Source organism: Lycorma delicatula, chromosome 6, assembly GCF_047948215.1.
Source record: "Lycorma delicatula isolate Av1 chromosome 6, ASM4794821v1, whole genome shotgun sequence".
Lineage (NCBI taxonomy): Eukaryota > Metazoa > Arthropoda > Insecta > Hemiptera > Fulgoridae > Lycorma > Lycorma delicatula.
In genome coordinates this window covers 46,190,845-46,207,938 of record NC_134460.1, presented here as the reverse complement: position 1 = coordinate 46,207,938, position 17,094 = coordinate 46,190,845, and the positions used below count along the sequence as shown (strand labels likewise).

Here is a 17,094-nt window from a genome sequence, read left to right as displayed (position 1 = left end):
TAACACGCACTCTTCATACCCTCCATACTTACCAGCAACACACCACCACAAAAATTCTACGAATCTTAACACTTCTTACTCAGCTACACTACACATGGTAATGTCATGACACTTTCCTTAAGTTTCGTGGCTGAAACTTAAGGTGTAACCGACCGTGCCGAAAAGTGAATGTCTCTGTGGAGTGAGTCGTGAACGGTGGCCTCCGGGAAAAAGGGCTCACCCGGTTGTATCAAACCCTACCCCCACAAAGCGGTGCACTGCCAGGGTGGTCCATTTTTATCGCCGGTACTCGTGGGACACCTATGCAAGACCGATTTCAAACTCGCACTCGATGGTGATTGACGGTCCACCTAAATAAAACCGCCACCAATTCTGATGGAGATCAGAGTCGATCCAAAGAGGCAGTACAGAAGAAAACCACTGGTGGTGAGCAAGAACGTGAACTACAGAGTTCACCGGCTACACCCACGAAAACCGTGGAAAAAGACCGCCCGACCACCACAGACACTTTGGAACACCAAAGTCACGGAAGTACAGGTGACGTCACATAAACGGACAGTAACATCGTTCCCCGAATTGGAAAGGAAGACCGATAAAAGGATGGGTACACCTCCGCCGACCGAGGAGTCCTTATACAGGACTATGATCGCTGAATCTCTGATGTGCTGGAAAACAGCGACGAGAACGACCTCCGAGCAATTATAAAGCCGTGCAGAAAAGACGCAGACAAACACGTTAGGCTTCAAACCGGGCTACCGCATCCACATCAAGTACGATGGCCTTCTTCGCACCATGCGAACACCAACGACAGACGCCTAGAGATCAGGATCCGTGATAATAACAACCGGAGGGACGACGTACTGAAACGGCTAGGGTCCAGCCTTGGAGATACCACAGTCAGAGAACGCCCGGACGGCGGTCGACTAGTAACCTGCGTACTGAAAGATTTGGACATCGGCTACTGAGGTGGAGATAGCCGTTCGGCAGTGCCTGGATGAAGAGACCCCCGTGCGTGTCGTTTCTCTGCGACCTTCCTTCGGAGAGACCCAGAAAGCCACAATCCTCTTGCCATCAGCAGGTGTCCCGAGATTACTGAAGCGAGGCCGAATAAATTTCGGGTGGCACTCCTGCCGGGTAGAAGGCAAGGAGAAGACCACGAAATGCTTCAAATGGTGGAACACCGGGCATGTCGCCGCCTGATGCGCTGGCTCTGACCGTCGAAGTCTCTGTTTTAATTGTGATGGAGACGACCACCGAGTCGAGGGCTGCAACGCGCCTGGACTGCAAGACAACTGGACACCGGACCGGAGGTGGGGCTGCCCTCACCGCTCCCCATGGTGTAGTATTTTAGATTCTTGCTTAATAGGTAGCATATCTGATATACTCTGACACAGTTAGGGTCTATTACTTTAGATTTTTCCTTAACTGGTAGCAAATGCGATGTGCTCTTACACAGTTCAGGGTGTATTATTCATATCTTAGCTTATCAGGTACCAAATATGATATACAATTATTTTTAATTATAATTCTTGATTACATAGTGACATTGTAAATATCTATGTTGTATGCAATGAATAGTTCTCGCGAGTGGCGGGTACACAAAGCATTTGTACTGCGTCGCGGCCGTTTTCATCATCCCGATATCGTTCATCGGGTTTCGGTTGGGAGGTGCCGTGTATATAAATGTGTCTATATATTGGGGGGCTGATATATAAATATGTTAATGTTACAAATAGTTGTATTTATAATTATTCTATGTTTATTATGTTTCTTTGTCTTTTCAGCTAGCTCATCACTTCACTACCAGTAGCTGAGTCCTCCTTATAAATTAATTAACATTTTTTTTTTAGTATCCTTTTTGTAGTTTAAATTGTTTTATAAAATTTTATTTGAAATATTAATGAGCGGGTTTTTGAAATTACCCTTTTTATAAATTATTTAAATTTTATTCATTTCATTGACAAAATTAATCATTTAAATAAGTTTCAAGACATTTAAAAAATAAGTATATAGAGGCAATTTATTAATTAAATGTAGCTTTTAAATCCGGTTCACGTAGGATATAATATATATTTATTTTTATATATATATATATTTTATTTGATATTTATTATTTTACATAAGCTTTTTCTTAAATTTTTTGGTTGGTGTTAATCAAATTGAAGGTTAGAGCATATTTATATCCAATTACAGTTTTAAAATTTTAAACAATTTCTTTTATTTGAAATATTTTATATTCTGAATATCCCTCTGCTTTCCCCAATCAGCGTTCAGCCACCTGCTTCAAAGAAGATGCATGCTTGCATGTTTAATTTTTTCAAACCAGGGTCAGCTGATTTTAGAGGTGCCATAATAAATTATTTCATTTTATTCGCTAATCTTTTTATTAAAAAAATTAACTTACTTGCAACATTTATTATTTTTTTATTAAAAACATAAGTAGAATGATTATTTGAAAAACATCCATTTAGCATAACAGTAATCCAAATTACTTCAAAATTTAATCATTTTTATATGTAATATATTTGCCTTCCATATTAAAAAGGCATAAACTGATCCTGGTTTTTAGAGTGTAATTTATCTGTTACATATTTTGAAATTGTGGGGGAAATAAGTGATTGGTGTAAATGAAGTGTGAAATTGAAGTGCGATCAAGATCAAAGTGTGAAATTAACGTTATCTTACTCACTAAAAAAATTTACAAACTATAAATAAAAATGAGACTTATAATACAGATTACAATCCACATCTCATCAACTTTTCACTTCATGTTGCATGCTATTTCTTCAAAGTACCAGATCACCAATTCTTTCAGCTGCTCAATGGATTTGACCTTTGGATTAGCCTTGGCGATAAATGTAAAGCTGTGATGCCAAATGGTAAAATATTAAGGTACTACTAATTCTTTACTACATTTTATAATTTCATGATAATAATTCTATTTATTAAAAGACCCTATCCATTTATGTAATGTTTAGCTTCAGTTAGAGCAACCAAGTAGTGGAGCTACTCACTCTGTGGCTTCAACCAGCCATTATCACTTACCTTGTACCAGTGGCCAGGGTCAATGCTAGACTTCCCTGGCTAGTCTAGTGGTTAACTTGTCATCACAAATCAAATGATTTCAAAGTCAAGAGTTCTAAGGTTCAAATCCTAGTAACGACTTTTATATGGATTTGAATAGTAGATTGTAGATACCGGTGTTCTTTCGTGGTTGGATTTAGTACACATCTTAGGAATAGTTGACCTGAGACTGAATAAGGCTACACTCAATTTGCATTCATACACATCATCCTCTGAAGTAATACCTTATGGTGGTTCCAGAGGCTAAACAGAAAAAGAGAGGGTCAAGGCCCTAGTTCAGACCCCAGTTTACATCATCATTAGGTAACTTTCTCTTTCGATACTGCAGTTACTTTTATTTCTAACTTTTTAAAAATTTTAGGTAGATCTGGCATTAAATGTCATGCAAGACACAGAAATTTTGTGTGGCAAATTACAATATAAATGCAATAAAGGAAACATCAGTATAATAAAGAGAAGGAACTTAATAGCGTTATATACGTATCAAGAAATGCCAGTATCTGATCAATGTCTATTTTATCTCAAATATATATACTTTATATAAATATAAACCACCAAAACACAGAAATTAGAGAAGTTAATCTTTCCATATTAATTTCCACTGACTGTTTTTTTCAGTACCCTGCATCTTCAGTCTGTATTAAATTCTATATTTATTACATTGAAACTTATTCTTTTTAATGATTTCTCTTTTTCATCATAAATTATAATGTTACCTATTGTGAAATTTTAAATGATATTATGAACAAAAATTTAGTTTGAAAATATTTATAATTTAATAAAAACTAATACAAATCAATTATAAAAATAAGATAGAATTTGATAGGAACTGAAGGTGCAAGATACTGTGCAAACCGTTTATTGGAAATAAATAAGGTAAGTATAACTAATCTAATTACTGTGTTTAAGGTGTTTATATTTCACATAATGTTAAATTTTATATATATATATATATATATATATATATATATATATATATATACACAAATTTTTACGCATTTTGTCAGTTACAGCAATGAAAATTCATAAGCTTATCATGTATATTTCTTGGCATACGATATTTCAAGAAGACTGTTATTCATATTTTTAACCATTATAATAACATTTTGAGTAATTATCAGTTAACAGTTAACATCACTTGATTTTTTTTCATCATTGTTAATAAAATTGAAATGCAACATGTACTTATAATTTAACTCGATTATTCTTTCTGTAGATGACAATTATTCGTTTATAATGTAAAGAACAGCCATGATAAGCAACTGATTTTGTGAGACTTCATCACATAAAATAAATGAAATAAGAATCAAATGATGGGTGTGACAGTCATCTTTTCACCTACATACCCCCAAATTTTTTAATTATAATAAAAATGAATTTTATGTACGTTTACAGAAAGAGAATGGGTTTTGATAAATGAAAAAAAGCGATATCTTGATTTAACATATTATTAATAGAAGATATACTGTGTGAAAATTTACAAGTGGTTTCACAAGTTTTTTTTTCTTTTTGACATGGAAATTCTGTTTAGTCTTCTATTGTTTTGCTTACTTTGGTGATGAATCTCTTGCATGACAGCAGTTTGAAAATATAATGAATTCATGCTTGCACTTCTTAATCAAAAATTGTTGTAGAATATACTTACAAAGTAGATGGTAATAAATAGTTCATGAATTGTAAATACCAGAGCAAGGAAAGCAAGTGGAAACCTATAAAAAATTGTAAAAATAATAAAATACATGATGCAGTTCATACACTATATAAAACTTAAGTCTGATGTAAAATAACGAATAATATAGAATATTAGTAAAAGGAAGATCAGGTAGTGTACTGATATCCTGTATTGATTTTTGTTACGATTCAACATTATTCTTAGCTGAAAATTTTAGCTCGACCGTGTAGGTTTGTATAACACACATTCCTCGATGCAATGTAGATCTGTTACCACCTATATCAGTGTTTAGTAAGTAAAAATGGACCGCTTAAGCATTACTAATAAATATTTTTAAAAAAAAGTTAAATGCTATCATAAATGAAATGAATTTTATAATTAAAAAAAAAAATATTAATTTCACAAGCACTAATGGAATTTGTGTTATTTTCTTTTGTTTCAGGTAACTCAACGGTTCATTTAATAATCTAAGGGAGAGCTGCCATGTAAGTAACGCATGGAAGCTGTGAGGAAAAAAATGGTTCCTGATTACTCAAATGTAATGTTGAAAGTAGAAAATGATTATGGAAACTAAAGAAAATTTTAGTTAAAATGACTATCACTGTTGTTTCAAATCTAGATTGAAGAAAGGTAAGTACTGTAAATGACTAATACAATTTTTAAAATGTAGCAAAATGTGTATATCTAGAATCGTACATGGTGATTTTAACAAATTTTGGGTGCTGAATTCCAAAATTATAAAATTTTGTGTAATACATCGCACTTTTAGATACGTACGATTTATTTACCAATAAATGCATAATCAGTGTGATAACAATATTTCAAAAAAGTTATTATTTATGTGTATTCATTTATAATTTGTTTAAATCAGGTAAATTTTTGTTTATTCAAATACAGATAAATTGAAATATATTCAATACAGTTTTTAAACGTTTAAATCATTGAAACTGAATTTTTTAAATATGCAGACAAATGTTTTCACTTGCCCAAATTTTCGTGATAAAAGTCTAGGTGGGAGTGTAGGAAATGAATTTGTAATGACATCTTACATACTAAATGTTTGTAGTTTTTTAACAGTTTATTAACAAAGAAATATAGTTTTCATCTTTTCTGTTGCCTAAAAAACAACAACAATGTCTCTGAAGGACTTCCATGTAGCTAATGCACATTCACTAAGTTTATCTTCAAACGTTAAATCCTTAAACATTTTTTTTGATTTGTGGAATGATAAATGTACTCCCCTTGAACTTACCATCACTCAGTTTAGGAAAACTTATTGTTAAATGATTAAATCCTCATCCATCTTTGTCTAGTACCTTTACAAAATTTTTCATCTATCCAAGTTTTATGTGAAATTATGACTGTATGATCTTACCACTCTTAATTAATGATAAATTCTTTACATTTTTTCGCCAGGCATAAAGTTCTGCCAGAATGGCCAGTTCTTTACTTAGTAATGACTTTTTGTACCATGACTAGCCCAAAAACAAAGAAAAACAATATTTTGTAAACCCTCCTTGTAAAGCAGGAAGTAAAGCACAACTTTCAAATCACTGCAAACTTGCTACAAATGTTCTTTGTATTTTATCGCTTCTAATATTGATGCCACGTATTCGTATATTTCTTTCATGTAGACTGTATGAGCTAATGGAACGGATGTCTGTTAATAACCAGTACCTTATAAAACTGCTTTCATGCTAACTTAGTAGAGTCAGTAAACAGATGCCATTCTTCCCGGAATATGATGAAGCTCTTCCAAGCTTTTTCATTCTTCCAAGCTCTTTCATCAGGGCATTGACACCAGTACAAACGCACAATGAACTTCTCATAGTAAAATAAGTTTTATTTTGTGTTCCAAACACAGTAACGTTTGTTTTTTCCACAAAATGATTCCACTGTTTTAGTCTAGACGTCAGACGTTCAGCTTGCTGATTTAATAACTTTAAATCACAAACTATATCATTAAGTTCAAACTGTGAATTTAAGTGAGGAGATTTCTCATTTGACACAGGAAGAAATTTTTCAACATCCACTACATTTTCAGATTATTTTTCTAAAAATGTTGGATTAGATGGTGGTACAGGTACAGGTAACTCCTACCCCCCTTCTGGTACCAGCTTTGGACTGTGGATACATCTGCATATTTTATGAACTTTCTTTTTTTGAATGAAAATTCAAATATATTTGTAATACAAAAGTAGCAGTCTGTGAAGTGTGATCCTTAGGTTCACACCAAACCATCAGTACAGTAAATAGGAGGGCTTGTTGTTTCCCCTTCAACCATTCAGTTACTGAGCACGGTACAGAAATAACATGTGGCGTCCAGATTTTATATTGATCCCTGGGTGCGAAATCAAAATAAAAATTATAGGAAGTTTTTATCGATTCATAAATAAGTCTTTCTTTGAGATTTGTGCGTAAATTTACCTCTAATGTAACAATAATTGCATGGATGATTTGAGCATCATCCACAAACTTTTGCAGGGGCCATGTAGTAAATAAAAATGAGAAAAAAATCTCTTCAGTATTATAAAGGATTTTTGAAAATATAGCAAAACATTAATAACTGTGCGAACACAACACACAGTGTAGATAATTGAAGCTAGACTGAATAAAATTTTAAGTTCTGTAGTAGGCAACAACAGATATCTGTACGACATCATCATACATGTAAATACTTCTCATGATACAATGTATACATAATTTATTTATTTGCTCTTTAATAAGCATGTATGCATAGTGTTTAAAAGTAAAAATACAGAAACTATTCTGAACTGTAACAAGTAGTTGATCAAAATTAATTTATTATAAAAAAATTACAAATTTATGATTTATGTAACACCTTTACATAGTAACACAATTTCAATAGCATATTTGAGATCAGCACCCAAATTACAGTGAGTAAAGTTGTATAACATGTTAGATACAAAATATATCTACTATTTTCTCAAATCTGATCAGAAAAAAACATTTATTTATGGAGTAGCAAGTTAGGTTAAATAATTTGTTATAATATAAAAGTCAACCTTACCAACAATTTTTATTATATCCCTAGCGGTTTGGGTCATTTGCCTAACCTCACACTAGAGATTTTATTGTAATTTAAAACATTAAAATTGAAAACGTAAATAAATATATTAATACTGTAAGAACTGGTCGTCATTGCTGAATGAAATAATGTTACTATAAGTTAGGCAACTTGATAATTATTAATTTAAATAAAAAATCATCTTCAAATTGATATGTTCCTTTATTTTTTTATAAAAAAAATTTAAATAAAATTTTTATAAAACCTTGGTTTTATAAAATTTTTTTGGAAAAATCGAAATTTCAATAAAATGATCAGGGTTATGATTATGTTTATTTTGTAAAATGCGTTTAGCATAACTGGATTTATCTAAATAGCGTTTCTTAATACTATTAATATGTTCTTTAGCTCTAATAGAAAAAGGACGGTTGGTCGGTCATAACAATATATTCTAGACTGAGAATATCACGTTTTAAACTATAGCCACTTTGTCTATGTAAGATATTTATTTAGATTTATTATTATAGTAGAATCGCTGTGGTTTATAAAATTTATATAGTTTGAAAAAATTAACTTAAAAAGTAATAGAAATTTAAATACATCAATTTTTTTTTGAAATTGAAATTACACCACTGGTTGGTCTAATGGCGAACGCGCGTTTTAACAAATCAGCTGATTTCAAAGCCGCGAGTTCCAACGTTCAAATCCTAGTAAAGGCAGTTACTTTAATACAGATTTGAATACGAGATCGTGGATACCGGTGTTCTTTGGTGGTTGGGTTTCAATTACCCACACGTCTCAGAAATCGTCGACCCGAGGCTTTACAAGACTACACTTCATTTACACTCAAACATATCATACTCGGAGATTAAACAGACAAAATGTATATATCAAAGTTCTCCCGACATTTTCACGACCAATTCTACTCGTAAAATTAATGGAAAAAGTTCATATAAACATACGCCCTAAAATGTTTCGTTTGTGAGTAACGGCTAATGAGAAATTTAGCTCGGGTTTCAGTAACCCCGGTGAAAGAAGTCGTACTGAAATTTTTAAGACGTTAATTAAGGGGCAGAATTAGTGATTTCTATGGTGTTTGAACCTAAAAATCAAATAAAATAGCTACCAAAACTATCTGCTGAATTTTTAAGAAATCTTGTCTGAAAATCAATAAATTAGGGTAAAAACCCTGTTTTTATGTTTGACGTACAATAACTTTGTTAAATGGGTAATTAACTTGTAAAACCTTTAAACAAAACTTGTGGAGAATTTAATTCTGAACAGAATGGTGCAAGATAAATCGAATAAAACAAAGAAAGTTAAGAAAAATTAGAATTTTATTTAGAAACAGTACAGTAGATCGTTTGTAATAAATTATGTTTATAATAAATATTTTTAAAAAAATCGCCAGTTTCAAAACACTTCTTGGCTCGCTTCTATATGTTTTTGTAGCTCTTTATAGTTTTTCAGGGCTATCCTTAACTATGTCAACAGCATCCTTAATGCAAATAATTAATTCTAAAAATCATTTCTTGACAGATACCCCAACTGTCCAAGTTTCATTTCCATATAAAGCTATATTCCAAACATAGACTTTCAAAAATGTTTTTCTGACGTTTAATTTTTGATGTAAACAAATTATATTTTTGACTGAAGGCTTCTTTTGCGTGCGCTATTCGGTATTTTATGTCGCTCTTGCTTCGTCTATCTTTAGTAAATCTACTTCCCAAATAACATAATTCATCTACTTCTGTAATCTTTTCTCTTTCTATTTTTATATTTAGTGGTCCATCTACATTATTTCTACTACATTTCATTACTTTTGTTTTGTTCTTGTTTATTTTTATCTGGTAGTTCTTGTTTAGGACTTATCTATGCCGTTCATTGTTTCTTCTATATCTTTTTACTCTCGGCTAGAATTACTATATCATCAGATAATCGTAGCATCTTTATCTTTTCACCTTGCAATGTTACGCCAGATCTAAATTGTTCTTTAACATCATTAACTGCTAGTTCTATGTAAAGATTACAAAGTAATGGGCATAGGAAACATCCTTGTCATACACCCTTTCTTACTATTGCTTCTTTCTTATGTTCTTCAATTATTATTGTTGTTGTTTGGTTCCTGTAAATGTTAGGAATTGTTCTTCCATCTCTGTACTTGAACCCTAATTTTTTTTAAATGCTGAACATTTTATTCCAGTCTACATTATCAAATGCCTTTTCTGGGTTTCTTGGTTTGTTTTTCTTGAATCTTCCTTCTACTGTTAATCTGACTGCTAAAATTCCTTGTCCCTATACTTTTGTCTGAAACCAAATCTGTCTTCTCCTAACACTGCTTCCACTTTCCTCTCAATTCTTCTGTACAGAATTCTAGTTAAGATTTTTGATGCATGACTAGTTAAGCTAATTTTTCTGTATTCTTCACATTTATCTCTTCCTGCTTCTTTGGTATCATGACTAATACACTCTTTTTGAAGTCTTGATGGAACTTCCCCTTTTTTCGTAAATATTACACCCCTGTTTTGATAATCTATTGCTTCATTACCTACACTGTGCAGTAATTCTACAGGTATTCTGTCTATTCTAGGAGTCTTTTTGCCATTCAAATCTTTAATGCTCTCTTAAATTCAGATCCCAGTATTATTTCTCCCCTTTCATCCTCTTCGACTTGCTCTTCTTCCTTTATAACACCATTTTCTAATTCATTTCCTCAGTATAACTCTTCAATATATTCCACCCACCCATTGACCTTTCCTTTCATATTTTAGATCTGTATACCATCTTTGTTTAACAAATTATTTGATTTTAATTTATGTACCACAAAATTTTCCACAACTTTCCTGTATGCTCTGTCTCTTTTACCAATTCTGAACACTTCTTTTAATACACTCTTCTTTTGCTAGTTTGCACTTCCTGTATATACTATTTCTTAATTGTCGATAGTTCATTTTACTTTCTTCATCACTAGCGTTCTTATATTTTATACGTTCATCCATCAGTTGCAATATATAGTCTGAAATTCAAGGTTTTCTACCAGTTCTCTTTGTTCCACCTAAGTTTGGTTTTGCTGATATAAGAATTTCCTTTTTAACATTCTCTCATTCTTTTTCTACGTTTTCTACCTTATCTTTTTTACTCAGATCTCTGGCAATGTCCTCCTCAAAAATCTTCTTTATCTCCTCTTCCTCCAGATGAATCAGTGGTATTCTCAAAATACTGATTCATCTGACACCTTTACTTCAGGTTTTAAAGCTCCAATATACATGTCATTATCACTAAATTATGGTCGCTATCAATGTCTGCTCCATGGTAAGCTTTGCAGTTGACGAGTTGATTTCTAAATCTTTAGTTAACCTTTTTTAGACTTCTAAGATTTCATGCTCTGACTAGTAGAATGTTATTATTTAATATTCTGGTGATCCCTTTCTTAGTAGTCCCCACCCTGAGATCCGAACGGGGGATTAGTTTACCTCCTTGGTAAAATATTCCATTTTACCAAGGAAGGCGCCTCCATCTTTGTTATGAAAATGCAGACAGTTACATTTAATTGGAAAAAAAGCTGCTCTAGTTTTCCATTTCATTCAGCTGCGCAGTACTCAGAAGATTGAGTGATGATGTTATGGCCGTTTAAATCCTCCTGACCTATACCCTCAACATATTCTTAAGGAGCTGTTGACCTCTTTCAGGAATCATTCCTTAGTCTGGCTCTCAACAGATACCTCTCCGATATAGTTGCACCTTCGATTCAGCTACTCTGTACCACTGAGCATTCAAGCCTTGTAACCATCAGCAAGGTTTCATGATTCATAGAGGGATATTACTTAAAATAGCATTTACTGAAAAAGTTATGTTAATTACCAGTTTTTTAATCATTAATTACTGTTTAAAGTATTACTAGGTTCATATACTATTCCTTTAGTTGAACCTTTACAGGCGCTAATGCTTTTATTGCGTATTATTAAAAAAATTGATTGTAGATAACAAATTCATTTTAAATTAAACCCAAATGAAAGAAATATTTTCATTTTGTAATATTACAAAGATCAAATTAGTGCATGTGAATATATAATGCAGATTTTTACACCACCAGAAGCATGCCATATAAATTATGCTTTAAAATAAATACACAACATTACTACTTGAATCGCTCTATAACAAATTGTTTAACAACCCACTTATTTCATTTTGATCATAACTTCTAAACAATAAATACATGTAATACATTCTCGAAAACAAAAATTTATAAAATATATATATTTTCCATTAAAAAGGATGGTGCGTGGGTTTATTTGTTGTATGTCCTCGGATTTTGATTTTAGTAGCTAATGGCGCAGAGCAGTCACATGTGCGCCTTGCAGCTGCACGCAGCGCACGAACGATTCATTCGTTTGAACGTTTATACATCTTTACACGAACGATTTATCAAAAATTATATTTCTGTTTTGGTGATAAAAAAGAAAAAAATTTGGGTAGAACTGTGTTGAAAAATCACAACTTAGGAAACGGCCAAAAATGTTCAGGATTTTGAAGCTTTTCGTTGTAAAAGTTTTTATAGTTGTTGCTATTACGCTAAATTCATGAAGTTATTTAGTTACAGTTGGCAAAATCATGTGTAATGAAACATAAACCATGTAACATTTTCATGGCGGGAGATAGGCCTCTCTGTTTCCTAGTTACAGCTAATAACTGGTTTATATCATGTATTAATAGTAGAAAATCATTGTTTAGTAATGGTAATTAGACAAGGTGTAGTGAAAGTAACAGTCAGAGAATCAGAAAGAGAGTGATGGAGTGAAAGGTCATATCAGCCTATTCGCTCTCTATAAAACAGTATGGGCGTGGGTTTGTTTGTTTGATGTATATGCTGACATTTTTATTTTAGCTGCTACTGGCGTGGAGCGAACCAATGGTGGTGCGCCGGGCGGCTGCGCATGGCGACTCTCTACTTCTAGAAGCAGTCCTTTTTCAATTAATTTACAGATTATTTTAATTTTCTTAGCGTAAATTATTTTTATTTATTAATTTGATTAATAACAGAAAGGAAATTAATAGAAAAAGAAGAATTAAAAGATCTAATTTTATGAAAAAAAGATAAAATTATAAGTTAATATTTAGCAGTAAAAAGAACAATTCTTTATTTACCGGGAGAGGATCGTTGATGCGAATCACGTGGTCCACTCTGTGCCAATAGCAGATTATTTTCATATTAATTAATGCCTCCATGACACCAAATATATTTTCTAGTATTATTCAAACCCCTATAAAGAGATAAAAATCCATTTTCACTTTCTCAGCGGAGAGCGAAAGGACCCCTTAGTCTGTCATCTGTCAAAAAATGTTAATTGCCGAATTTACTTAATTTTGCATATTTACTTATAATTCTAACGTTGTATGTGATTGTTTACTTTATCTCTGACGTTTCCGATTACATTACCGCAGTTGTATTTTTCCTATCGTCTGTTGTTACGTAGTCTTTTAAATTGCGTACTCTGGGACTAGTTCATCTAACTGTGAATCTCTTAAAAAATCTCGTTGATCCTCAAACGTGATCACCCACACGAACAATTGAATGCACATGGAGATATTTGTAGGCAAAGAATCTAAATAAGAAGCAGTTCATTCGCATCTACAGTCAATTGATCGATTTGTACACGAGTGTGGATCACTTGGCGGCAACATGATTTGCATATTAAAATTTTCTAGGTATTGCCGCTTTCTGGCCACCTGAATGTTTTCTTTTCATTTTGGGGTTTGCTGCAAATAATATTAAAAAAAAAAAAAATGTGGTTTATTGTATAAACTACAATTTTGTTTCATGAACAATTTTAATGAAAAAAGTGTTGAAGAAATTTAAAAGGATGTAAATACACAAGGCTTTAAATAATTCTCTAATTATAAAAAAAAAAAAAAAATCATAAATAAAGTAAGTTAGATATGATGACTGACATATAATGGGAAAAGTACTCTGAATTATATTATTTGTTTGTTCCCTATTTCTAACCTTAACTTACTTTTACTTGTATTCCTTTCTATGAACTTTGTGCTTCTTTACTGTGTGTCAGTTTCACATAACCAGAAATAGTGGTCCTGTAGATTTCTATGAATTGTCACCAGAATTATTAGAATTTGTAAAAAAAAAAAAAAAACATAAATTGACAATAATACAATTCTTTTGTTCAAAGAGGCTAACATAATTATGCTTTAAGACCCAGTAACAATACATTAAGTAGATCATGTTAGGAATAAATAGGTATGCTACTTCATAGGTGAAAAAGGAACTGTTCAATCATTGCTCTGGGTGGATCCAGGTAAAACCTTGTTCAGAGCAGCATCACAAAATAAATACGTAATTATAAAATTAAAAATAGATTTGATTAAAGTTTATATTAATTGTTAAGTGTAAAAAAAATTGAAATAATATTAAGTTAAAATACATGATGAAGATGACACTAAATATGAAAAATACCTATAACAATGATTTTCTGCTGGATCCCTAGCCATGCAGATTCTGTTACTAAAGATCAAGTAGTTCATCACTCATGTTACTACTACCAATTTTATTAATTCTGTTAAACACACTCTTCAAGGAAAGTTGCAAGGTGACTGAACTGCTATAGTAGATAATTAACTCCGACCACCAGGTTGGTCTAGTGGTAAACTCGTCATTGTAAATCAGCTGACCTCAAAGTCAAGAGTTCTAAAACTTAAATCTTGTTACTTTTATATGAAATTGAATCCACAATCTAGTATTCTTTGGTGGTTGGGAATCTTGAATTCTGTGGTGGTTAATTAACCACCATGGTTGACCTTTCTTTACTTTTCTGTTTAGCCTCTGGAATCACCTCAAGGTACCATTTTAGAGGACGAACGAGGATGATAAGTATGAATGTAAATGAACCGTAATCTTTTACAGTTCTGGGTCGGCCTAAACTGAAATGTGTGTTAATTGAAACCTAATCGCCAAAGAACACTGGTATCCATAATCTCATATTCAAATCCGTATAAAAGTAACTGCCTTTACTAGAATTTCAACCCTACAACTCTTGACTTCAAAAAGAATGGTAAATCTTAGACTGTACAAGACTACACTTCATACATATCATCCTCTGAAGTAATAATTTATACAGTGGTTCTGGAGGCTAAACAGAAAAAGAAGATAAACTCTGATTCATCAAGGATTCTGTGCTGCCATGGAGCTCTTCAATCCAGAATAACCATCGAGAGGAGGTTATTATTTGCTGTTTGAGAATATGGCATACTGTTCTTACACATTGACACCTAATGAGTCAGACCAATGCACCTGTTTGTGTTTGCTATGACAGACAACTGTGATACACCGCATCCTTGAGGGCTGCATATTATGTGGCATTGCATCGGAAATTTAAATTAGGAGCTAACATCCAAGATATTCTAAGAAACAAAAAGAGGATATTGAAGATTTTGTTGTTTCTTGAAGCCACACATCTATATTCAATTATTTAATATTTATTGTAATACATTTTTTTAGTATTTTATATTGTACTTTACTTTTTTGTATTTTTCTACGTTATTGTGCATTTTGTTGGTTAATTTTATTTTTTGTTTTTCTGTTCTCAAGTTTATTTATCTTGCGCAACTTGATATAGAATTAGTTTATAAGCACTTTGCACAATATATTTTCTATTAACAAGTCAAATAAATCACTTTCGCCTTACGACGATAACCGTTACATATTAGAAAATAAAATAAACACAGTTCCATACGGACATTACAGTATAAACAAAAAGAAACGTAAAATCCCACCCAACAATGACGACAACACTCCGCAAAAGAGACCAAGAACCGTTAACGAAGTGCTCATAGCCCACGGTCATGACGATTGTAGTCCAAGAACCGTAAAGGAAACCCTAGTAGCTCAGGACCATGACTATTGTTAATTTTTTTTATCATGCGGATATATATTGCCTTTCTTTTATTTAAAATAAAACCATTATGTAATAAATTATTGTAAGTGAAAAAAAATTATATGTAAAAAAATATGAAATAAAGTTTATATCTAATAACATAAATGACTTTTAAAAAAAAAACACTAAAAAAAAATTATATTTACTTACATCAATAACTGTCGTCTCCCTCTCTAATGTGGCGGTAGCCCAATACATCTCGTCGACAGACGGGACAAACTCTGCTGTACCTTGCTAATTTTCGCACACAGTCTTCGCAGTATCGATGACTGCAAACCAAAAACTCGACAGTTACCGATTCTGTTAAACAGATTGGACATCTGTCGGTTGATGAGTTTCCATCATTGACCTCAAAAGACTGGCTTGAATTAGCGTCAACCTGTTGTAAAATTCTATTTAGAGTTCTACAATGAGGTCGACTGGGTGTCGAACTACATCCACGTCTGTGACCTCCGGACGACGACACACCCGAACACGCCGACGTCGACATTGATGTCCACGACGAACACGATGATTGGTACTACTACTGCTACTCTGGCCATTATCACCATCGATAATTTCGTGTATTATTTGCAGTTCATTATCTGGTAATGGCGATTGTGGTGGCTGATTGTCATTGTTATTGCTGTTGTTGTCGTCGTTGGTGTTCGGATTGAAATCCGTTGCGGACCCATCGGATTCTGCCTCTTCCTCTGGATGGTTAGATGGTGACGGTGATGATGGTGGTGGTGGAGCATCGTGGTTGAAACGAACAACTAATCTCATTGCCAGTCGTCTCGCCCTCAATATCCCATTCATCAAGTCATTCGACGCGTGTTCGACTTCATTGTGGTCATACATATTTCTCAATATGCGATCCTTAATCACAAGTTAAGTCTTGAAAGGCGCTCATCAACACATCTATCTCATGCTGTACTGTATAATATGCCATTGTGAACACTTCTTCAATACGTAATGTTGACATGTAAAATGTTGAAGTCAGAATGATACTTATATATACAAAAAGAAATATTAAGTAAACAATCTTATCAATTTAGTTTATGTACTGTTTTTAATTGCAGTGCCAGCGATAACAAGTACGCAGTTACCAATTAATTTTATTAAAATACAATTTTAACTGTAGTGTGAGCGATAACAACTATGCGGTTTGATAAAACTTCTTATAAAGAAATAATTATTGCACATAATAATAAAAAAAATTATTAAAATAAACTAAATTTAAAGAAATAATTATTAAATAAATTAAATTTTATACAACTTATCAGCGGAAATAAAACAGTTTGCATACGATAATTTAATCGCGGTTATAAAGTCAACTCTTTGCAAAAATTTTATTTTCGGAACTTGCATTCAGATAAAAAATA

At 32.5% G+C, this 17,094-nt stretch overlaps 1 protein-coding gene across 1 annotated transcript; it reads right to left on the bottom strand.

The window, feature by feature from the left end:
* Nucleotides 1-4,516: 4,516 nt before the first annotated feature.
* LOC142326599 (uncharacterized) lies at nucleotides 4,517-16,663 on the bottom strand. Its single transcript, XM_075369186.1, has 2 exons — nucleotides 15,881-16,663; nucleotides 4,517-4,793 (listed from the first exon to the last, which is right to left on the bottom strand). Exon 1 carries the CDS (start codon nucleotides 16,568-16,570, stop codon nucleotides 16,127-16,129), a length of 444 nt encoding a protein of 147 aa, XP_075225301.1. The 5' UTR covers nucleotides 16,571-16,663; the 3' UTR covers nucleotides 4,517-4,793; nucleotides 15,881-16,126.
* Between the last annotated feature and the right edge of the window lie 431 nt (nucleotides 16,664-17,094).